General features: G+C 55.9%; 3 protein-coding genes across 5 annotated transcripts in view; 2 read left to right on the forward strand and 1 right to left on the reverse strand.

The window, feature by feature from the left end:
• Positions 1–240: 240 nt before the first annotated feature.
• Positions 241–9,659, forward strand: ZNF319 (zinc finger protein 319). Its single transcript, XM_039232665.1, has 2 exons — positions 241–511; positions 2,516–9,659. Exon 2 carries the CDS (start codon positions 2,767–2,769, stop codon positions 4,522–4,524), a length of 1,758 nt encoding a protein of 585 aa, XP_039088596.1. The 5' UTR covers positions 241–511; positions 2,516–2,766; the 3' UTR covers positions 4,525–9,659.
• A 3,350-nt stretch (positions 9,660–13,009) lies between these two features.
• Positions 13,010–20,133, reverse strand: LOC120232118 (testis, prostate and placenta expressed). 3 transcript variants are annotated; one of them, XM_039232569.1, is made up of 9 exons: positions 20,014–20,133; positions 19,383–19,503; positions 19,056–19,280; positions 15,907–15,968; positions 15,469–15,643; positions 14,980–15,041; positions 14,704–14,768; positions 14,302–14,334; positions 13,010–13,184 (listed from the first exon to the last, which is right to left on the reverse strand). In XM_039232569.1, exons 3-9 carry the CDS (start codon positions 19,276–19,278, stop codon positions 13,154–13,156), a joined length of 651 nt encoding a protein of 216 aa, XP_039088500.1. In that variant the 5' UTR covers positions 19,279–19,280; positions 19,383–19,503; positions 20,014–20,133; the 3' UTR covers positions 13,010–13,153. The 3 variants fall into 3 exon arrangements, with proteins under 3 accessions (XP_039088500.1, XP_039088501.1, XP_039088502.1); XM_039232570.1 differs by lacking the exon at positions 19,383–19,503 and having other exon boundaries at positions 20,027–20,133; XM_039232571.1 differs by lacking the exon at positions 19,383–19,503.
• The window catches only part of CNGB1 (cyclic nucleotide gated channel subunit beta 1), a 71,781-nt gene continuing 67,815 nt past the window's right edge, over positions 19,391–23,356 (forward strand). Inside the window, exon 1 of the mRNA XM_039232580.1 lies at positions 19,391–19,471. The gene's annotated coding sequence lies outside the window, so the exon portion shown is untranslated. The remainder of the gene's footprint in view (positions 19,472–23,356) is intronic.

Here is a 23,356-nt window from a genome sequence, read left to right on the forward strand (position 1 = left end):
AGGGCGAGCAGGTTGGTCGGAAGCGAGGGGCCTCCCTGGGTCAGCTGAGGCGTGCCGACCGTGTAACTGGAAAGCCACCTCTCACGCCTGACTGTCCGACCCAGCCTGGCCGCGGGGTCCCCAGCAGGGGGCGGCCTCGCTCCGAGCCGCCCGCTCCTCCCGCAGCCGCCGCCGCCCCGGCTGCCGCTCCTCCCCCGGCCCCGCCTCCCTGGCCCCCGCGCCGCCCGCCTGTCCGCCGGTCTCTGCAAGGCCGTCGGTCCGTCCGCCCGCCCTCCCGGCGCTCCTCCGCTCTGGCCCCGCTATCCCGGCCGCGCACGTCGCTTCCTCGGTCCCGGCCGCCGCTAGCCGGCTCCCCGCCCCCGGGCCGGCCGCCGCCGCCGCTACTCGAGGCCGAGGATTGGCAGTGCGCGTAGGCCGCGCCGCCGCCGCTGGAGCCGGAATAAAGGGGCAGCGGAGAGAGCAGCCGGACGCCACAAGCCCCGCGTCCGACCCCGCGGGCGGCCTGGAGCAGGTGAGCGGCCGGGGCGCCTGAGGCTGCGTCTGGGGGCCACTCCTGCGTCCGCCGCACCCCTTCCCCAGCCCGTCCGCCCGCCACCCCCCAACCCCCCCAACCCTCCCCCTCCCAACCTCCGGCCCAACCCGGCGGCCTCCTGGGCCGCTGGGCGCGTAGCTGCTATCCGGGCCCAGCCTGCGGCCCTGGGGCCTTCCTCCGGCTCAGTCGCCCGCGGGGCCGGCGCTCTGGCCTGTAGCGGCCTGGCCAGTCTCGGTGAGGGCTGACAGGAGGCGGCCCAGCTGGGCAGGTAGCAGTGCCGGTGGCGGGGAGGTGATCGCCTTTCATTCGGTTTCCCAGGGAAGAGGAAGGGCTGGCTTGGGACGCAAGTGGGGGCCTCCCTTTGCCTCCCTTGCACTAGTCACTCCTCTTTGCGGAATTATCAGGCCTCCGTGCTGTACCTTCTTGGAAAGGGCAGGGGTGGGCAGTGCAGCTGGGGGCCCAGGACTGGGGACCCTGGTTCTGGCAGCCATTCATGCTGGGGGCGGGGGAAGGGGGGTGGGACAACGGAACATTTGGGTTGGCGCATCCGGACCTAGACAGCGCTCAAAGTAGCCCCACCTCCCTCTTTCCTGGGGAGGCTCCCTACCTGCTTGCTCATGCAACCTGCTGCCTCGGCCAGGAGCAGCGACTCCTTTCCTTCTTTCCTTCCCGGAAGATACTGTGGATGACAGTTTTTCCCCCAGACTCTTATGTTTCTTTGGCAGAACAGTTAGAGGCAGGGCTGGCCTGTGAAGCCATCCCCTTTTTGTCTCCTCTTTCCCTCAAGGGAAAACTTAGAAACTTTTCGGTGTTTGAGGCAGAGGAGCTGGAAACCTGAAAGTGGGTTGCCTGTAATTCTAAAAGTACTTCCCTCTCGCTGTCCTTACCTTATGCTGCCACAAAGTGGTGAGTTAGAGATTTGCCTGGGATGGGTGGTCTTTACCTTCTCCACTGATAACCCAAAATGTTATGGATTTGGAGCAAAGGAACAGGGTTGTCTGGAAAGGTTATCTGTTCCAGGATGTCCTGGAGAGAGGAGAAATGCTCTGTGGTTAGCATGCTACTTGCCACATTGCAGAGGCAAACTTCTAATTGTCTGCCTTTTCCAGGAGGCCTTGGCATTGCCAGGTTCAGAGGATTCAGGAGCTTTGGGTGCTTTGGCAGATAACTAGAGTGGGGGGTGTGCTGCTGTGGAGACCTCCAGGCTGGGTGGGTGTGTGTGGACCTAGCATCTACCCCCCATCTTCATCGGCTCAAGGCTCTGCCGGGCCACCTAGATAGATGTCGTGTGGAGAAAGAACAGGCCCATGGTCAGGATAGCGGGCCTGCGGAATACTTGAGAGGCATGTGGTGCAGCCCCTCCCAAAAGAAGTTTTTTGAGATGTTCCTGGGTTCCTGTAGCTGCTTTAAATGTTGACTGTGAGGCTCTTTGCTGTTGGGCCCTCAGATCTGGGAGGCCTGGTTCTCTGTTCCAGCAGGCTCTTATCCTGAGCACTGATGTCCTGGGTTGAGATTCAGGGCTCTCGGGAGCTGGAAAGCCTCAGGGAGTCCTCAACCACTGCCTCTGCTTTTCTCTAACATATTGGGCTTCCAAGTAAGAATTTATTTGCAAAAAAAAAAAAGGTATGCTGCTAAAATAGTTTTGTCTTAATGGGTCAGTCTTCCCCTCTCTCTTCCTTTGGAGCAGGAGCAGAATTTATGACTTCTTTGTGTTACGAGCAGATCATCCCAGCCCCTTATCTGTGACACAGCTGACTGAAGAGGGCTGGCCGTAGGCTGGGGAGCTGGGAGGCTCTCAGCTGGAGGAGCTGAGCTGCTGGCCGACTTCTCTGGTCTTGTGTGAAGAGCAGATATTCCAGCCCTGAGCCTCTCTCCCTTCCTTGAGGTGGCAGCGGTGTGGCAAATGCAGGCAGAACAGGGAGAGGGTCCAGGGACCAGCTGTGTATCTCTGCCTTGAGCTCACCAAGTTTCTCTTCTCTACAGAAGCAATCATCGGGGAAGGCAGAACCTTTCTGGCATTGCTGGCACCCTGCCTCGAAGAGCCCCCTGTCCTGCAGACAGAGCCTTGTAATCTGTCTTGGTTAACGAGTTGGGCGGTCTGACCAGTCCCTCTTCTGTGCCTTGCCCGAGGTTTTTGTCCGTACCTGGTCCTAGGCAGCCTCTGTCCGGGTTGGATCACCTTAAGTGGGAAACTGAAGCCATTACTCTCCAAGCCCTGTTTCATCCTCGCAAGCATGTCCGAGAGCTGGCAGCAGCCTCCGCAGACGCAGCCCCAGCAGCCGCAGCCGCCGCAGCCGCAGCACCACGCCGAGCCCCCGCCGGCCCTGGCCGAGCACTCGCTGCCTCCAGGCTCAGCTGAGAACCCCCTGGGCTGCGCTGTCTACGGCATCCTCCTGCAGCCCGACCCGGGCCTCCAGCCCCCGCAGCACGCGCCCCTGCAGGCAGCCGGCGAGCCGGGCCCCAAGTGCGGCGTGTGCGGTCACGACCTGGCGCACCTCTCCAGCCCGCATGAGCACCAGTGCCTGGCGGGCCACGACCGCTCGTTTCAGTGCACGCAGTGCCTCAAGATCTTCCATCAGGCTACCGACCTGCTGGAGCACCAGTGCGTGCAGGCTGAACAGAAGCCTTTTGTCTGTGGCGTCTGCAAGATGGGCTTCTCGCTGCTCACCTCGCTGGCGCAGCACCACAGCGCGCACAGCGGCACCGGTGGCCTTGTGAAGTGTTCCATCTGCGAGAAGACCTACAAGCCGGCCGAGGCCGCCGAGCCCGCGGCCACCGCCGCCTCCTCACTGCCCCCCGCAGCCGCGCCACCCGCCGTCGCCCCCGCCGAACAGGCCGACAAGCCCTACAGCTGCTCCATCTGCCAGAAGCCCTTCAAGCACCTGTCGGAGCTGTCGCGGCACGAGCGAATCCACACGGGCGAGAAGCCATACAAGTGCACACTGTGCGACAAGAGTTTCAGCCAGTCGTCCCACCTGGTGCACCACAAGCGCACTCACAGCTCCGAGCGGCCGTACAAGTGCGCGGTGTGCGAGAAGACCTTCAAGCACCGCTCCCACCTGGTGCGCCACATGTACGCGCACTCGGGCGAGCACCACCTGTTCCGCTGCAACGTGTGCGAGCTGCACTTCAAGGAGTCCTCGGAGCTGCTGCAACACCCGTGCACGCCGAGTGGGGAGCGGCCCTTCCGCTGCGGCGAGTGCCAGAAGGCCTTCAAGCGGCCGTCGGACCTGCGGCAGCACGAGCGCACGCACAGCGCGGAGCGGCCTTTCAAGTGCGACCTGTGCCCCATGGGCTTCAAGCAGCAGTACGCGCTCATGCGGCACCGGCGCACGCATAAGACCGAGGAGCCCTTCAAGTGCGGCCTGTGTGAGAAGGGCTTCGGGCAGCCCAGCCACCTGCTCTACCACCAGCACGTGCACACCCTCGAGACCCTCTTCAAGTGCCCCGTGTGCCAGAAGGGCTTCGACCAGTCGGCCGAGCTTCTGCGGCACAAGTGCCTGCCGGGCGCCGCCGAGCGGCCCTTCAAGTGCCCCGTGTGCAACAAGGCCTATAAACGCGCGTCGGCGCTGCAGAAGCACCAGCTGGCCCATTGCTCGGCAGCCGAGAAGCCCCTGCGCTGCACCCTGTGCGAGCGCCGCTTCTTCTCCTCCTCGGAGTTCGTGCAGCACCGCTGCGACCCAGCCCGCGAGAAGCCACTCAAGTGCCCGGACTGCGAGAAGCGCTTCAAGTACGCGTCGGACCTGCAGCGGCACCGGCGCGTGCACACGGGGGAGAAGCCCTACAAGTGCCCCAATTGTGACAAGGCCTTCAAGCAGCGCGAGCATCTCAACAAGCACCAGGGTGTGCACGCCCGCGAGCAGCAGTTCAAGTGCGTGTGGTGCGGCGAGCGCTTCCTGGACGTGGCCCTGCTGCAGGAGCACAGCGCGCAGCACAGCGCGGCTGCGGCAGCTGCAGAGGGCGCCTACCAGGTAGCCGCCTGCCTGCCCTGAGTGCGCGCCTCGGCCCCCATCCCGTCCCAGCCCGGGCTCCTCGCAGTGAGCCCTCCACCCAGCCCCGGCCCGGTGGTTGAGGCCCTGGGCCCTGCACCCAGAGTGACCCTGAGAACAGAGGGCCCAGGGCTGCCCTGGGGGGGGGGGGGCTGGGGGTGGAAGTGGGGGCCTGGAGGTGGGGGAGCCAGATTGCTGGGACTGGTCCTGATCCCACAAACCTCTTTCCATTTCAAGATTCCTTTTCTTGAGAGCCATCAGCGCCCCCTCCCTTGTCTCTGGGGGCTTGGAACCAGGCTGGAAATCAAGTGGCCTCTCTCTACCCGGCAGAGGGATTGGTGCCAGCCCAATGTTCCCAAACTTTTCAGCCCAACTAGAAACCAGATAGTTTAGGAAGGAGGATGGCCATGGTAGGGCCTGAGAGAAGGGCTGGGACCCCATAGGTGGGGTGGACCCTCTTTCAAGTTGCTGCTTGAGGGAGAAGGCCAGCTTTGTGATACAGTCCTGGGGACCAGGGGAGCACGCGGTGAGCCGCAGGCCTGTCTGTCTCCAGCTAGGGGCGATGTGCCCTTTGGTTTCTGATACTGAGACGGAACAGGAGGGCTGCACGGCTGTGAGCCGGGTCTGCCTGGAGACAACTGGCCCAGCCCGAAGGGAGGAGGCAGAGACGTTTTCCTGTGACACAATCAGCCAGGGACAGTGCCATCCACAGGGAAAGGACGAAAGGCAGCTTTTGTGCGGAGGGCTAATCTTGCTGTCCCAGAAGCACCCCTCCTACTCCTGCAGCGTGGTTCCAAGCTCTGGGCAACGTGGTTCCAAGCTCTGGCTCACGGCCAGACAGGACTGCTGACGTGAAAGAAGGGGATTGTTAGACCACCGTGGTGCCTGGGAGGAAGCAGGGCCAAGCCCACGATCTTACCAGTGGATGCAAACAAGTGTCCTGCCCCTTGAATGTGTGAACCAAAGTGTCAAGGGTGTGGCTCCAATCAGCTTGCCTCTGCTCTGCTTCTGGGCCAAGACCAGGCCTGGGCACCCGAGGTGGGGGAGGTGAAAGGACTCTGATCCCACAGTGCTCTCCCAGCCCGTGGGCACCGTCCCCACAGTCTGGCTGTTGGCCTGGACTCCAGGGGTCTTGCACTGTCCTGGACAACATCCAGTGACTTCCAAGGCCAGAGCATTCCCTCTGGGGTCCCTCTAGGTCTCCGGCTGACCTCCGGGGCTCATGGAATCAAGGGTGTCTGGGGCAATAGGGAGCTGGGGAAGGGGGTTGTTAAGGAAACCGGTAGGTGGCTGGAATCGACTGGCCAGCAGGGACCCTCCTTAGGAAGCCCCAGGACCTATAATATCAAAGTGATTCTTTTGAGCCCTGCCCCCTTCCGGCCCTCCTCCTTGAGTGTGGGTCTCGAAAGACTTTAATCAGTGCTCGCACCAAGGGCCCAGAGGAGCAGGGAGGCCCCCTTGTTTCACTGTCACCTTGAGAAGGCTGAAGAGGCCACAGCTGCCTCCTCTATGGGACTGGGCTCCCTTCCTGTGCCTGCAGAAAGGGGCCGGTCCTTCCCCTCGGTGCTGGCTCCCCGTCACAATGCCTCAAAAGACATGGAACCCAGGCCGACCACAGGCCCAACTGCTCATTTTCCCCCCTTTCCTTTTGCTTTCTAAAAGCAGTTGTTATACTGTTCATAACATTGTATAGTTTAATTTCATGTCATTTTGGATCTTCTATTAAAATGTGAAAATTTGGATTTTTAAAAAGAACGACTCCACTTTAGATAGCCCCTTTTGATGTTAATATATAGTGAGTCCAATGTATGCTTTAGAAGTAAAGACATTGACCATCACAGACCAAAGCACTGCTTTTTCTGGTCATTCTTGCACTGGGGGATGAGGGGGCATGGAGAGGGAGAGACAGATGTGCCAGCCAGGCTGGCAGGCTTGGGGCTGCGACATAAGACTGGGTTTGAATCCCGAGTTTTGAATGCTCTGGTCATGTGACTTCGGGCAAGTCACTACACCTCTTTGCCTCGCATAGTTGCTGTGAGAATTAAAGGGCCTCACGGATGGAGGCCCTGGTTAGGCAAGCTGTGAAGGTGCTCATCGGGGCCCCAGGGAATAGGCCTGCGGCCTCTTGGCCTTCCTAGGGGTCTAACTGCAGTTTCCACAGAGGGAGCTGGGCTGTGAGGGACGGACAGCTTGTGGATGGTCAGAAGCTGGGAGCCTGGCCTAGGAAGCACCAGTGCTGGCTGAGCCCCAGTGGAGAACCAGGGCTTGCCCGGGCAGCAGTGGCCCCAGCCAGATGCCCTGCCCCAGAGGGTTGCCACCTCTCACCCGGTCACATGGCCATTTGCATGTCCATGTCCCCCTTTGGCCTTCCAGCACAACTTTCTTCTGTTCCCTTGCCCCAGTGCCCCTGTGGGCCAGCTGTGACTTGAGCTCCTTCCGTTTCTCAAGGGCAGGGGTGGAGGTGGGGAGAGAGGGAGAAACAGCCTGCCCAAGTCTGGGCATCTGAGAGCCAGTGGAGGGGGGTTGCTGGGTATTTGACCAAACACCCTGTCCTGGAAATGGGGGTGGTGGGAGCAGAAAGTCAAGAGGACAAAGAGCTGCTCGTGCCACAGGGGGGGCAGAAGTCTTAGTGGAAGGGCCGAGGGGGACACCCGATATGACCCAGACCCCACACTCTACTTTTCCCCTCCGTGTGTGCTCATGGGAGGACCTCCTTCGAGGAGCCATGTGGATCCTTCCTGCAGGTGTCCCCCTGTCAGCAAGAGGACACTCAGGCCCCTTGTCTCTCCAGCTTTCCTTCTAGCTGAGTGATCTTAGGCAAAAACCACCCACGTTGCAGAGATTCCCGGAAAGCACTGGCATGTGTTTGGTGCTTTATAGCTTCAGGTTGTCCTTCCTGAATGGAGTGGTCTCAGTGTGCCCTGGGGCAGCAGGAGCCCTGGCAGGCTATAGCGGAGCCCAGGAGCCCACAATGACGTTCTCTTTTTCTGTCCCCACCCCCACCTCTTTGCACAAAACAGTGGAGCTCCTATGGCTCCCACCTGGCCCTCAGCCTCAGGGCTCTAGCCTGTGTCAAAACCAGGGCAGTGAATGGAGCCTGGGAGCCTGGAAGTCTGTTCAAGTTCAACTCCTAGTCTTTTGATAAAAAGTGACCCCAGGCATCTGTCAACTGCCTCTCCTCGGGCCTCAATTCCCCATCTGAAGCTGAGGTCTTGACTCTGATCTCTGAAGTCCTTAGAGACCTGACACTCTGATTCTGGGAAGGTGATAGGATCAAGCTGTGTCCCCTTTTCCTCTCCCTGCCTCTCCCAGCCTCCAGCCTGCTGTCCTGCTGCCTCAGTGTGGCTTCAACTGTAAGTGACAGAGACAGCATAGCCAGGCGTAAGCAGCAGCAAGCGGCCCGCGTCTCCCCCCTACCTGCCCAGGAGCCCCACAGCCGTGTGCCATGGCTGATGTGAGCCTCCCGCTTGTAGAGCATAGCATTTTCAGGAGGGGACTTCAGACATGGTGACTAGGGGTGTGAACTAGTACTACCTCCTTCAGTCTCTGGGCAGTCATTCCCTTTGCCCCAGCCACTGATAGAATAGGAAGAGGGTGGTTCCTTGAGGCGAGAGGTGACATCTGGATGACAGCCAGAGCTGGGAGGAGCAAGAGGGACAGGCCGACACACACCTCCCATTTTGGAATTAGTACCTCGCCCCTGCCTGGGGACGGAGGTGCTGCACTGGTGGGGTGGATGGGGGAGAGGGTGGCATTCTCCATGGTCCTAGAAGTCCTTGCCAGGGCCACCAAAGAGCTTTGTCACTCTCCCATTGTGGCTGGCTGTGTGCTTGGCCCTGCACAGGGGTCAGGGGAACCCCACTCTTTGGGGGTGGAGCCTGTGCTCACGAACCTTGGTGGCAGTGGCGCGGTGTCGTGGTGAAGAGTCAGATCTGGCTAGCGTCCCCACTCTGCCACTTGTCAGCAACAAAGCTCTGGGCAGGTGGCTGGACTTCTCTGAGCCCCGTTTTCCTCATCGGTGAAACGGAGCCAGTGCTGCTCTGAGTGTAGGGTGAAGGCACAGTGAAATGGCTTGTGTGCAGGGTTGGGCCCATAGTGGCCACTCAGGAAAGCAGAACAATGGGAGGTCAGAGGCTGAAGGGAGCTGGCCTAACTCTTTCATCTGAACATCAGGGCTCTTCCCCACCCCAACTGGCCACTCCACTCCTAAGCCCTTTTCCATCCGCCAGCTGGTCAGAGCCTCGTATCATCTCCCCGAGACGAGCAGGACAGACTTGAGTATGCCCTTTGGGCTGACCCCTGAGAAGTCCTGGGGCTACCCAAAGCCATGCATTTGGTGATGAGAGAGGCCTGGAATTGTGGGGGCTGGCCTGGTGGGGAATAGACAGAGGGAATGGGACAGCCCTCGGCTCTGAACTTCACAGGCCTCCAGCTCTGGCCACTGAAGCCGGAGGCTCTGGTTCCAACCCACTCTTTGTGGGCCAGGAAGCCAGTCACAATGGCTGGGACTGGTGCCGGCAGCTGGTCTGGCCAGCGGAGCAGGAAAGCTCTTCACCATCCGGCAGAGGGGGCGGCCAGCCCTCTGGTGGGCCCTTGACTCCCGAAAGGATTAAAGCTGCTGTGTTCTGTCTCCCCGTCCGTGCAGAAGCAGCTCCATGAAGAGCCTGGGCCTCCCCAGACGCCTTTGTGGCAACCTTCTGTCTCCAGTCCTCTGTCCTGACCTTCTACCTCCCCGCTCATCCCCTCCTCTGGAGCAGGCCTCAGACAGACCAGGGACTGCTCAGCCCTTGGACGTTTGCCTGGGGCCTCCCAGCCTGAGCCAGGCTCGCCTGTGATAAGTTCCACATCCCATCCTCAAACGGGTGCTTTCTTTGTTCCTTGAAGGTCATGCCTCCAGGAAAAGCCTTGGCCGCTATTGATTTTTACAGATCTACAAAGATTCCAGGCCCAGAATGCCCAGTCCTCCTCAGGGCCCTGAAAAGGAGGCCGAGGGAAAGGGTGGGGATAGGAGGTGCCCTCAGGGTCTCCCCCTTCACTGTGTGTGCAGCCCCAAACCTAGGTCTGCATTCCTGCCTTTGTTCATCCACAGGCCTATCAGCACTGATGGCTTGCGCTTTGTAGGCCTGAGCCGGTGCTGCAGATGAGGGAGTTTTGAGGTTTTCATGTATCAAAACATAGGGTCAGAAATGTCAAAGCTGCTGATTTTTAGCACAAAATGTTACATGCGAGTCCTCCCTGACCCCTACCCCACCCCTGATCCATGCCCATTGCAGGGCCCCAGGCCCTGGGTGAGGATGTGTTTTGTGTTACTTTGTAATAAACATGACTATGACTTTGTAATGATTGTTTCATTTAGTCCAGATCTGTGTGTTGGTGTTAGAGGGCCCCAGGCCCCATTCCTGAGCCCCATGTTCACTCAGACAAAAAGGAGCCACCAAGTGTACTATTTCCTTAGAGCCAACTGTTAACCAGAGGCTGGTCCCCCCAAAATAGCTACCGTCCGGCTTTCCTAGTCTTGGGGAAGACTGGAGGGAGAAGGGAGGCCTGGAGAGAGGCCTGCTTGGGAGAAACGGTAGGATTTGGTTAGGAAGAAGTGCAGAAAGCATTTCAGGTGGGACGAAGGCTTTGAACAAAGGGCAGACAAGAGCCCAGGGAATTCAGAACAGCAAGGAGGCTGGTGGGGGCCGGAGGCGGGGCTTGTGTAATGCATTGAGGCCCAGGGCCAGGGAGGTGGGCTGGGGACTGGCCACAAGACCTGCAGGTGGGGCCATGGGAGCTGGACAGTCCCCAAGGCAGTGGCCACAGGGAGGATTTCTAACAGTGATCTATTTATGATGAGTAGAGAGTCCCCTGAGGCTGAGAGGGCTTCAAGGCCCACTTCGGGTGGGAACGAGGCTTCTTCCCATCTCTTGGCCTCTGGGTGGGGTTAACAAATGTGTTCACCCCCAGGATGCCCTCTCTGGCTTCCTCCCCACTCTTGGCTTGTATCTCTCTCATCGTAGAAAAGCAGTGGATTGTGGTGGCTACAGGCTCAAGGGTCTGGTAGACTGACTTCAGTTCTCAGCTCTGCCAGTCACCAGCAGTGTGACCTTGGGCCAGTCACTTAGCCGCCCTAAGTCCATTTCATCATCCATAACATGGGTTTAAAATTACCCACCTCATGGTGTCTGCAAAGTGCTTAATACATTATCTTGTGCTTAAAAGATAGCAAGTGTGAGGGTGCCCTGCTGGCTCAGTCTGAAGAGTATTTGGCTCTTGATCTTGGGGTTCTGAGTCCGAGCCCCATGTTGGGTGTAGTGACTACTTAAAAAGTAAAGAAACTTTAAAAAATGGAAAGCGCATACCGAATCAGCCTTGTTAATGCTCATCTAGTCTGTATTTCCTTCATTCTCGGGCACACGGTTTTACGTCTATGGAATCAGGATTCAGTGCACACTTGATGGGCGAGAACCAAATGAAACCGCTGGTGTGGGTTAGTTACCATTCATGGTGTTGTGCGCTTGAGGGACGTGGTCTAGGTGTGCCCACGTTCTCACCTTCTGCTTTCATGTTTGAATCAGCTGGGCCTGCCTTCCTCCTTCTAGACTGAAAGCACCTCACAGGCAGGGACAGCATCCGGTCTGTGTCCTTCCTGCACTCGCCATGGGGAGGGGCAAGGCCTCAACTGTCTGCTGGGCCGAATTCCCGCAGGGCCTTGCCCAGTCACTCAGTGTCCAGGAAGCAGGGCCAGGAAAACCCCCCAGGGACGTGATTCTCACTAGAATGCTGAAGCACGCTGTGACAGGAGCCTTGGGCAAACCCATCTCTTCTTTGAGCTGTCCTGGTGGAGGTGGCATTCAGGGCTGCAGCCTCATAAGGTTCTGCCTGTGGCTTCCTAAGGTTCCAGCAAGGTGGACTGCCCTCTGGGCTTGGAGGAAAGGGTTTCTTTCTGCATGAAATGGCAGGAGGCAGGTACCTCCTGAATAGGCCCCAAAGGAGGAAGGGGCTTTGTGATCTGCTCACTGCTTCCTGTCTGCTCCTGTTCTGGCTCTGCTGTCCGCACAACCCCACACGTGAGGACAGAGAGACAGACATCACGGCTCCTCACTTTGGTATAAGGATAGTACCCATCACCCCCAACCCTAAAAGAAATTAAAATCAGCCTAGAGTCTGTAAGGCAGGCTCTGTCTGCATTATTAGACAACAACACAACTCACCTCCTTGTTTTTTTACCCAAGATTGAACAAAAGACCTCCCATTCTGGGAAATAACTTATTCTACAAATATTGAGTGCCAACTATCCATGAACACGGTGTCAAATGCTGGAACTTGCTTTGAGTCCTGAGCCCTGGGTCTGGATGGAGGTGAACGACTTCCTGATCTGGGCTTCAGTTTTCTCATCTGTGATATGGGATAGCGTTGGTTCTGGTTGCTTTTCAGTGTTTATAGAGCATGAGATCTGGAGGGGATAAATGAGCCACATGGCAATGGGTTCTGAATAGTGTAATATGGGGTCCAGAAATAAGAGGCTGGTAGTAGTCTTTAAATTCCTTCCACCTGAGACGTGGCCTGCATACAGTAGGCGCTCAGTAAATAGTAGTAGAAGGAGAAGAGGAGGGTGTCAGTCAGTTGTGGACGCTGACTCTCCTGAAAATCAGATGACAACAAGGAGCCTCTCCATGAGAAAATGTCTATGTGGGGGACCACATAGTTTTGCTCACAATCTCCGAAGGTTCATGGATCCCTGAGGCTCCAGATCCCAGCAGCAGGGGTCTTGTGCAAACAGTCTTGGAGCTGGGCGGCTCTTTACCCTGACTGGGATCTGTCCTTGCACACTGCCCACAAGTGGGATGCGGATGGGGTGTCTGGAAGGTCTGGGAGCTCAGTATTTATCCTGGCTCTCTAACTCCCTACCCGTGCCAGAGACACTCTTCCTTAGGCCCTTTGAGTGGGGGTTATTCTGGATCTGGCCCGGGAGTGCCCCCGGCTGGTCCCAGGACGTCATGCTTTCCTTTCCGGAGTGTGGACAGATGAGACCTAGTCCTGAAGCTCTGTGGATAGAGCAGGCAACTCTTGCTGCACACCCAGAGGCTACCTCTAGACCACCACAGCCTGCCAGGCCCAGAGAAGCGCCCCCCACCCCCACCCCGAGTATATTGGTATGCTGGGCGCTTCTGAGAGCGGTGTCTAAAACTCTCTTTTGAACCTTCTCTTTCCTCTTCAGGGCCCAAGCTCAGCATCTGAGGAGGAGGGGGCCTGGTTGTGGGGCCACAAGCAGGCGACAGGGGCATAGGGAAAACTCAGTTCGCAGGCTGTCTCTACACCTCACCCCTGGCTGAACCCTGGGCTTAGACCCTGACTCGAGACATCTTTCTCCAGCCTCCCACCAGCCCTCAGGAGTCGGCAGGGGGCAGGGAGGGGAGGCCATCATCATCCTGAGATACTGACCCCTCTCCCAGTCTGTGCAACACACACACACACACACACACACACACACGTGCACGCCTCGTTCCTTCCTGGGGACCATTAGGTTTATTTCCAGTCAGGCTGAACTCTCAGGGAGTGGGGTAGTGCCACCACACCCCCTCTGTCCCGCTGGAGGACTGGACATGGCACAATCCAGCAGCCTAGGGATTGGCTTCCTTTTCACAGGTTAATGCCAGGGGGTCAGGTAGTTGACACGACTGCGGAGAGAAACAGGGGTGAAGCAGGGGCCTCCAGGGTGTCCTGGAAAATCAGGCTGTCCTTCAGGCCTTCCCCCCAAACCCCCTGTCCTCAAGGCTCTGAAAGCACAGCTTCCATCCTGCCTTTCTATGGCTCAAGAGCCTTCAATGGCTCCCTATTTCCTTTTATTTATATATTTTCAGCGACTCTGCTGGACTTTCAAGTCCCCCCCGCTTCCACTTTGCCTCATCTTTTGTTTCCCATTGATGACCAATCGTGCACTGCTTTACTCATTTTTCATTTAGTGCACCTGCCCTAGCAGGCACTATGTAGTAGTAAGAAATCAGAAAGCATTCCTTTGTGTGTGCACGGGGTGGGTGAGAGAAGGCAAGCTCTCCAGCGATATAATGCCATAGTCTGCATGCTGTCAGATAGGCCTGTGCGTGTGGTGAGCAATCCCGGGGGTTTGAGCTGGAGGGGAGAGGCAGGGGGTCAGGAAAGACTTCAGGAGGATGGGACATCTAGGCTGGGCTTTCAAGGGTGGGGAGGAATTTTCCAGGCAGAGAGGGAAGGATCATCAAGGCCCTGCAGCAGCACCAGCAAACGTGTGGGGTGCCTGGTTGTGCTCGCCCTTTGGACGACACCCAGGAGTCTGGTGCCACTGCAGTGGAGGGGAGGGGGCTGGGTAGGTGAGATATGATCAAATGATGAAGAGGCCTGAATATTTTGCACACTCCTTCTGGAAACACTAGCTTCAGCCCCTACCACCTATCAGCCTCCTGGAAGGTGGACTCTCAGTTCTTTCCACCATGTTTCTTGCATGTCTGTTTACTTTTCCAGTCCCTGCTCTCCCCCCTGGTAACTCCTCCTCTTTTTGGCCTAGTCTGAGCCAAATCTGGTGAAATAGGTGCTCTGCTCCCCCATCTCCCAGCAGGCCTGCTTTTGCCCGGAGAGGATCTCTCAGGAGGGAAGCACCTCAGCTCCCTAATATCACCCAGGAAGTACCAATCTCTTGGTTCAAGGCCCCGCGGGTGCAGAGGGGTCTGAGAATCCCCAGAGCCAGAAGTGGCATGGACACAGCGCCTACAGGGGGGGGGCCTGGCTAGGTGCGGAGCAGGGGCGGGGTCATCCCCCTACCTGTAGACTGAGCCGAAGCTTCGGAAAGCGTTCCTGCGGAAAAGTGGAGGAAGGTGAGCCCAAGGGGGGTAAGGGCGACCCTCTCCGGGAACCTCACTCCCATCTCGAGAAGCACATCGCATCAGAAGGATTACTCAACTCCACCCTCGTCCCATCTAAGGCCTCTACTGCGAAAGGGTGGGATTGCCAGGGCGCTGGACGACAGGGTGTTCTGTTTAATGGGAATTAAACACCTATTCATTTTGAAACTGCAATTTTTGGGGGGTATATTGGAGCCAAGCAGTTCTTCCTAGGTCTCAGTTTCAAGAGTACTAAGTGTACTCTGAAGAATTTGCCCATGTACTCTGAGGCCCATCCTCCCTCCCTGAGGTATGGGGTCCTGGGGCCTATGGTGTCACTTACAGGGTGTCAAAAGGCAGGGGCTTCTGTCCGTAGCGGTCCAGGCTGGGGTTCTGGTTGAGACAGTACTGGCACGGGGACAGAGGAATGGGGGGTCCGTGAATCTAGGGGGACACTGACCCCCTCCCCCGCCCCGCATATTGCTCTCTGCCAGAGATCTTAGCCTTGGGGACTGGGAAACCGGCTCTGGGCATCCTTTCCCCTCCCCGCTCCCCGTGTTAGCCTCTCCTTCCCCATCCCCTGGTCCCCAAGGACAGGTCAGCGCGTAGCCCTCCTTACCCGCCAGTTCTGGGTCACCTCCGGCTTCAAGTACCGCACTGCGTAGCCACTGAAACTCTCCACTGCGGAGAGATCGCCCATCTGCATCCCCCAGCCCGCCGCGGACAAACCCCGCCCCCGCTCTTACCTGAGCCCGCCCCTAGATCAAACCACGCCCACACACCTGTTCTTAGAGCCCGCCCCGCCTCGACAGCCTCGCCAGAACAAGCCCCGCCTCCAGACCCTGCTCCAAGGGCGCCGGAACCAGCCCCGCGCGCAGCCTCCGCCCCAATGGCTCCCTCTGGCCTGGACTTGGCCCCTGTCCTCTATCCAAGACGAACCCCACCTCTCAGTAACCTCAGCCCATTTCGGTCCCGCACGCTCTGTGTGCCCCACCTGCTCCTCAGCTTCCCCGCTGTTCTTGTCGCAGCCGACCTGAGGTCCCCCACCCACAGTTTGCGCCCCGGGTCTCTCCCGCCCTATGGCATCCTCCGAGCCCAGTAGACTGACCCCTCTTGTTCAGACAGGGCAACTTGAACTCGCCGGCCGAAGACACGAAGCGGGACCAGTCCTCAATGGCGCGAGTGAAGCAGGGCCAGTCCACCCGGTTGATGCCCGGTGTGATGGGTACCAGTTTTCCCTCATGGCACCTGTTTCGGAGTCTCCGGCCGGTTTCGGTGACGTCCTGCCGGGCGATGGGAGTCAGGGCTGCGTGGTAGGTGCAGAAGCCTGGGAGCGACCCAGACCACCCCATAGACAGGAGCTGACAACTTGGCCCATCTGACCCAGGGGCCTGATGGAGAGCCTGAAGCCCCTAAAGGAGATGGGAAGGGGGCAGGGGCCCAAGCAGGCAGCTGGAGAGCCCGAGGTACTTGGGGCTGAGCACAGGCAGGGCCTTCACACCTTCTCCCCTGAACAAACCAAGGGCCAGAAGCAAAAAACACTCACCAAGCACTGTAGGGGTTTGTTGGGGACTCCAAAAAGTGTGAAGTAGGCATTGTCAAAGTCATCTGAAGAAGAAACAGAGAGGGAAGGGTAGGTGTCTCCTCTACTTTGGACCCTACAGTCCTACTTCTGGGAATTTATCCCACATTCCAAACACACAACTGGGAAATGATGTGGGTAAAAGATCTATCCATTTCAACATTGTTCATAAGAGAAAATGACCAGAAATAGCTCACGTGTCTGTCATTAAAGGACTTGCTAAATACACTCTGATACATCCTCACTATGCAGCCACTTAAAATAGATAGAGGAAGTTCTCGATATGAGACCTCCCAGGTGCAGAAGAGTATATGCTGTGTGCTACCTTTTGCTTTAAAACCTAAAACTGAGGGACTTGGAGTCAGAGAAGAATATACATTCATGTCATCGCCTTAACCAAGTCATCAGACTTGGCATCACGAATAGTAGGATAATAACATGATATGCCTTCTGCCGAAGCACTATGGTGAACATGCAAGATTCTGGCCAGCACCACTTTACCTGATTAATCAGGCCTCTCCATCTAGCTTCTAGTTGACAGAAAACAATCAAGGTAAACAACACCCTAAGGAAACAATCACTTAAGTTCACAATGTAGGACTGTCTATAATGTAACTATTTTGAACTCTAAAAAATTGGGTCTTAGGGAACAATGGAAAGTGGGTGGACTATATCAGACTAAAACTAAAGATATGTAACACCCAATTGCAATGCACAATCCTAGATTGCAGCTTGATTCAAAAAGGGTTTTTATTTTATTTTATTTTATTTTATTTTATTTTATTTTATTTTATAGTTTATTTTTTTATTTTGAGAGAGAAAGAGAGAACACATGGGGAGGGGCAGAGAGAGAGGGAGAAAGAGAATCCCAAGCAGGCTCCAGCCTGCAAGCACAGAGCCTAATGGGGGTCAAACTCATGAAACCAAGAGATCATGACCTGAGCCGAAACCAGGAGTTGGATGCTCAATCGACTGAGCCACCCAGTGACCCCCAGAAGGATTTTAAAGCTATGAGATATCTTTAGGGGTCATTTGGGACATTTAAATATGGACTGCATATTAGGTTATGGAATTATTAAGTTTCCTAGATGTGATCATGGTATTGTGTCATAGAGGAGGCTGTTATCGCTGGGAGAGTGATAACTCTCCCACACTGCTAAAGAGTGTGGGAGGGTGTGTGAGGGGGGCTGTGTATGTTAGAGAGAGAAGAATCAAACATGGTAATATATTACCTGAAGCAGATGGAAGACAATGGGTGTCCATAGTATTATCCTTTCAAACTTTCTCTATGTTTGAATATGCTCATAGTAAAATTTGGGGAGCAGAAGTATATATGTTTGTATTTGCATTCGTTTTTTTTTAATTTTTTTTTTTTAATTTATTTCTAGGAGAGAGAGAGAGAGCGTGAGCAGGGGAGGGTCAGAGAGAGAGGGAGACACAGACTCTGAAACAGGCTCCAGGCTCTGAGCTGGCAGTCAGCACAGAGCCCGACGCGGGGCTCGAACCCACGAACTGCGAGATCATGACCTAAGCGAAAGTCGGACGCTTAACCGACTAAGCCACCCAGGCGCCCCTGTTTGTATTTGCATTCGTAAACAGTGGAAGGATACATTAGGAACTGGATGGACAGCTGTAAGTCAGCAGAGGTGGAGGGTGCAGGGAGTGAGCTGTTAAAATGTACATTATTACAGCATTTTGAATTTTGAAGCTGTGACTTTATTACTTTTATTAAAAGTATATACTTGTGATAAAATATATATCTAAATCAAGAGCTTTCCCTAAAAATCTATATTCCTGGCTTCCAAGAGCCTTCCCACGAAGCAGTTAGTGGGAACCCCATGGCTGCTGCCCGTAGAGGGACAGGTGTGGAGGCTCCACTTCACCTTTCATCCCTCCCTCCTCCCCACCTCCCCGCCCACCTCCGGCATTTCCCATCTTGGCCCTGCAGGGCTCTGCACCGGATCTCTGGAGATCTCCATTGCAGTCTCTGGCACCCTCACCCCACCTGTCACCTCAGCTGGGCACCACCTGGGCATCATTCCAGACTCTCTGCTCTGGTGTCTCACCCACACCACTACCACATCCTCTTACTCTATCTCCTAAGTACCTTCCAAAACCCTTTCCTGTGGCCAAGACATTGTCACTCCTTCCTGAAGACTGTGGTCCCTCCCAGTGTCTTAACAACCCCCACCCTTATCCACCTCTGGTCCCTCTGGGTCACCCTCCACCCCCTTCCCATCCTCAGAAGGCTCAGATCTCTTTTCTGCTTCAGGTCTTCAGACTTTCCTCTTTCTTTCCCAAGTCCAGGCCCCTGAGCTTAGCAGCAGGGCCCTTTCTGAGCTGTGCCCTTGTCCCCAGCCCCAGCTCCTGCTGTGGCCACTGACCTGGTCCCTTGACCCAACCAAACCCCCCAAGTTCACCCAACACCTCATGCAGCCTTTCCCTTCCAGGCTCCTGTACATGCTGTTCCCTCTAGCTAGGTCACCTTTGTTTTCCTGCTGCCACGGCTCAGTGTCAGGCACCAAGCAAGTGCTTCATAAATGTGTGGAAATGAATGTGCATTCATTCATTCATTCATTCATTCATTCATTCATTCACAGGTACCCCCACCTCCACACCCAAGCCTCTCAATGGATGAAAAGTTATTCCTTGGGCCCATGTGGCCTTTTCACCCCAAAGACTCTCATGTCCTCCTCCCATTCACCGGAAGTGATTGGAGGATCTTCCTCTTTTCCACCTGGAGAGCAGGTTGGGCAGAAGCTGTCATCGCTTTTATTCTCACTTCTACTACTGCGACTACTGACTTCAGCACAGCTGTCTCTCTGAGTAACAACCATCATACTGTTGGTGAGCCGTACTAGGTGCTGGGTACTACTTTAAGTGCTTCTCTTGGCTTGTCTTACTCTCACAATAACCTTTCGAGGCAGGCCCTGTTAACATCCCCATTTTCCTGATAGGGAAGCAGAGGCTCAGACCTAAGCAGAGCTGGTCTTCCATGCTGGTCTTAACACTTCCATGCGCCAAGGATGGCCTTGCCCTCCAGCAGGGCTCTCCCACTCCTTCCCCAGAGGCCCACAGGGGCCGGGGCACCAGGGGCAGCTGGGCGGCCTGACCTTTGCGGCAGTAGGTGGTGGACCGGCAATGCTCGTCCGAAAGACAGGCCCGGACAGAGTCCATGTCCATGCGGCGCAGGCTGGGCAGGGCCGGGTGGTAGAGCTGCCGCTTCACGCCGGCCAGCTGGTTGCGCGTCCGCTCCGCCGGCAGCAGGATGGCGGGGGACGCGTGCACGTGGGTGGAGCCGTCCTCCCAGGGCACCAGGTCGATGATGCGGGCCATGGCTGGGGAGCAGAGACACCCTGACCAAATACCCTTCCGTGGGGGCGGCGCGGCCTTAGCCAGTGCGGACTTGTCTACTCGCCCAACGGTTACTGAGGACCTACCTTCGGCGAGGAGCTCCCCGTGTGGAGTCAGGGACACCCGGACGCGCGCGGGCTTGTGCACACGCACGGTGGGCTCAGCCCTCTGACAGGTGAGCACAGGGTGTGTGTGGTTGGGAACGGTCTAAAAGAGGAGACGTAGGAATCTATTCTTAAATAATGATCAGGAAGCAGCAGCAGCAAGTGGGTTCAGAATTTAGCTCAGTCTGCCTCTGGGTAGCTAATTATGGACTTCTGGCCTTAGCTAAAGTGTCTGGCATTTACTCAGAATTCTACAGGGAGACATAGGGAAGTTTTAAACAAGGGGAGAGGCATGAGAGATATGAACTACAAAGCATTGCTGGTTACTCAGTGCCTCTTTTTAAAGAGCCACTATTCCCACAGCCTTTCGGTCATTTAAACTTCAGTGAGGATTTGTTGAGCCGGCTTGCTTTCTTCCTGACCCAGTTACAGGTGCGAGAGGGAGGTGGGTGGTATGTGGGCAGGAGGAGCGAGGACCTTGGACCCTGGAGGAGCAGGGAGAGGGCAGGGTGACTGGCCTGGGGAAGCTGCCCCAGGGGGTTGGCCTGCATGGGGAGGACAGGGCGTGGGGTGGGGAGAAGAGGGGAGGAGGGGCGCGCTGCTCCTGACCCACCGGCAGTGACTACCTCGTCTGCAGGGCACAGGCCCCAGGTGCACAGGCCTATGAGGGTTTTCTGCTCCTCCGACTGCTCAGTGGGGAGAAGAGGCAGGGAGATGGGCCGGCCCCAGAGCCTTATACAGTAGGAGCATAAAGGAACATTCTGCAGAGACAATGCCCACTGCAGCCTGATTGTGAGGACGCCGGCTCCTCGGCAACCCTGGCAGCTGTAGGCTCTGAGGAGAGGAGCCAGCTAGCAGGAGTGCTGTGCTCTGGCCCCCCTTTCAGCTTTCCTGAAGGTTGCCATCTCCTGGGTCTCTGCTCAAGCCAGGCATGTTGAGAAATGTCCGACAGGAAGCGGGCTCCCTGGAGGTGGCCGTGCGAGGGCTAGCCAGGGCAGGCTGTGTGACCCTGGACTAGTGGCTGTCTCTCTCTAGGTCTCAAGGCTCTGTTAGGCAAGACCCTAGGCCATGCCATGCAGGCAGACTGTGGGCTCTCCTGGAGACCTGAGGGCACGGCCCTGCCTGCCAGCCCTTGGGTCTCCAGGGGTGGCGATTAACAGTGGCCAGTATCCAGGGTCAGCATAAAGGGATCAGGGAGAGTGGTGGCCTCAGCAGGATAGGGATTAGCAGGTGATATTCTAGCCCTGGCCCCCTGCAGGCCGGCAGCCTCCCTCCTTCCTTCCCAGGAAAGAGAGGTCATGAGTGCCTAAGCCCAGCACTGGAAAGCCCGGTGCCTGCCCACCATCCCGGTCACAGACATTGGCAATGGACCCCACAGGTGACAAAACCCTGGGGAGAGTCGGACTTGTTTGCCTGTATCGGCATAGCCCCACATCCACCTGTCCAGGTGCTGAGCATGGCAGGTCCGGGGACCCCTCCTGTGAGGCTCACGCACGGTTTGGCTCCTTGCCTGCTCCACCTCCAGTGCTGCATACAGCTCCCAGACCCCCAGGTCCCACTCCTCGGAGCAGACTTCCCCGGAGTTGACTCTACTCACCACCCCACCCCCAGATTATTTTTCTTTTAAAGTTAAAAAATATAATAAAGTACAGTAAATGCATAAATATAGACCACAACTAATAATTTATAAAGCAAGAGCTCATGTACTATCATTCAGGTCAAGACAGGAGGTACTATGCAAAACCGATTAGCAGTTTCTTAAAACACAAAACATAAAATTACCATATAACATGCAATTTTACCCCTAGGAATCTTCCCGAGAGAACGGAAAATATATAGGTCCATGCAAAAACGTACACACAAGTGTTCACAGCAGCATAATTTCAAACAGCCAATAAGTGGAACAACTCGAGTCCATTGACTAGTGAGTAAGTAAATTCTACCAAGTACTGTTCGAGATTTAAACATTTTTTTAAAATTAAATTGTTTATTTTTGAGAGAGAGAAAGAGAGAGAGCAAGTGCAAGAGGGAGAGGGGCAGAGAGGGAGGGAGGCACAGAATCTGAAGCAGGCTCCAGGCTCTGAGCTGTCATCACAGACTCTGACACAGGGCTTGAACCCGTGAACCGTGAGACTTTGGCCTGAGCCAAAGTCAGACACTTAACCGACTGCGTCACCCAGGTGCCTCAAGAATTTAAAAAAAATTTTTTTAAGTTTATTTACTTATTTTGAGAGACACAGAGACAGCGTGAGTGGGAGAGGGGCAGAGAGAGAGGCAGAGAGAGAATCCCAAGCAGGCTGTGTGCCGCTAGCACGAAGCCCAATGCAGGGCTTGAACTCATGAAACCATGAGATCATGACCTGAGCTGAAACCAAGAGTCGAATGCCTAACAGTCTGAGCTACCCAGGCGCCCTGGAATACTCAAGAGTTAAAAAGTAGTACTGATACATGCTCCCATGTGGATGGTCCTCAAAAACATTTCGCTAAATGAAACAAATCAGACAAAAAACAGTCCACGTGTTATATGATCCATAAAATGTTCAAAAAAGGCCAAGTTTAGGGGACAGAAAGCAGATCAGCGGCTGCCTGGAGCTGTGGCTGAGGACGGGGAGTGGTTCCCATCAAGTGTGAAGGGTCTCGTTGAGGCAATGATGACAATGTTCTAAAACCGGATGGTACAAGTTACAAAGCTCAGTCAATTTATTAGAAATCATTGAACTGTACAGTTAAAATGGGCAAATTTTATGGCATATACATTATACCTCAGTCAAGTTGTTTTAAAACATTGGTGCCAGCTAAAGAAAGCAAGAAATGATGCCAGCCTCTAGAAGCTTCCACATGCTCCTCCCCAGTTCTGCGCCCCCCCCCCCCACAACCCGTAAGAGGGAGCCGCTCTCTGGCTGCATAATGTCACCACACCACCTCTGCTTTTCTTCTTCCTCTTACTACCTATGAGTGCAGTCATGGACAAGATGGGCTCATTTTGCGCCTTTTGAACTTTGTATGTATGGATCGTTGGGGTCTTTTGAGCCTGGCTTCTTTCCCTCCATATATATGCACATGCGGGTCATCCACACTGGTGTGTGGCCAAAGTTTGTTCGTTTACCTCGCCCTAGAACCCCTTACTCTTCCCCCAGGCACATCTGGCTTTGCCCACCCCCCAGAGGCTCTGCTGCCTCCAGGTTGCTCAGCCCAGGGAGGGGGGCACAGACCAAGCCTCACTCATGCAAGGTCCCATGCGATCACTCCTTCTCCAGTGCCTCACTCCCCTGGGCCTGCAGCGTGCTTGCTTTCTGCTCTTCCATGTGCCAGAGGGTTCCAGGGGCCATCTTTGTCCCCTTCTTTCTTTAGTTGCACTGAATTTCCCAGGGGTCCTGAATCCGTTTTATGGCTTTAAGCAGCATGTACAAGCTGAGCTCATGAGTCCAACATTTCTTTTTTTTTTTTTTAATTTTTAAAGTTGATTTATTTATTTTGAGAGAGACAGAGACAGCATGAGCAGGGGAGAGTCAGAGAGAGAGGGAGAGAGAGAATCCTAAGCAGGTTCTGCACTGTCAGCGCCGAGCCAGATGTGGGGCTTCAACTCTCTGACCTGAGCCGAAACTGAGTGTCAGATGCTTAACCCACCAAACCACCCAGGCGCCCCTAACACATATATCTCCCCAAACTCCAGACACACATATACACACGCACACCCCTCACCACCTACTGCACATTTCTCCTTGGACGTCTCTCAGACATCTTACCAAAGTAGAGTTCATGATTTCTTCTCCTTCCCCACCCCCCCAAACTCTTCCTCCCACCTCCCAGCCCCAGGCTTCCTCTTTTGGGTAAATGGCACCACCTGCCACCCAGTTGCTCAAGCTACACCCTCAACACCTCCCTTTTCCTCTCCCTCTTCTTTCTCTCTGCCTCTGCCACCCACCCAGCCCAAGCCTTGTCACCTCTGCATGGGC

This window comes from Hyaena hyaena, unplaced genomic scaffold, assembly GCF_003009895.1.
Source record: "Hyaena hyaena isolate Hyena2069 unplaced genomic scaffold, ASM300989v1 scaffold_68, whole genome shotgun sequence".
In the NCBI taxonomy this organism is placed as follows: domain Eukaryota; kingdom Metazoa; phylum Chordata; class Mammalia; order Carnivora; family Hyaenidae; genus Hyaena; species Hyaena hyaena.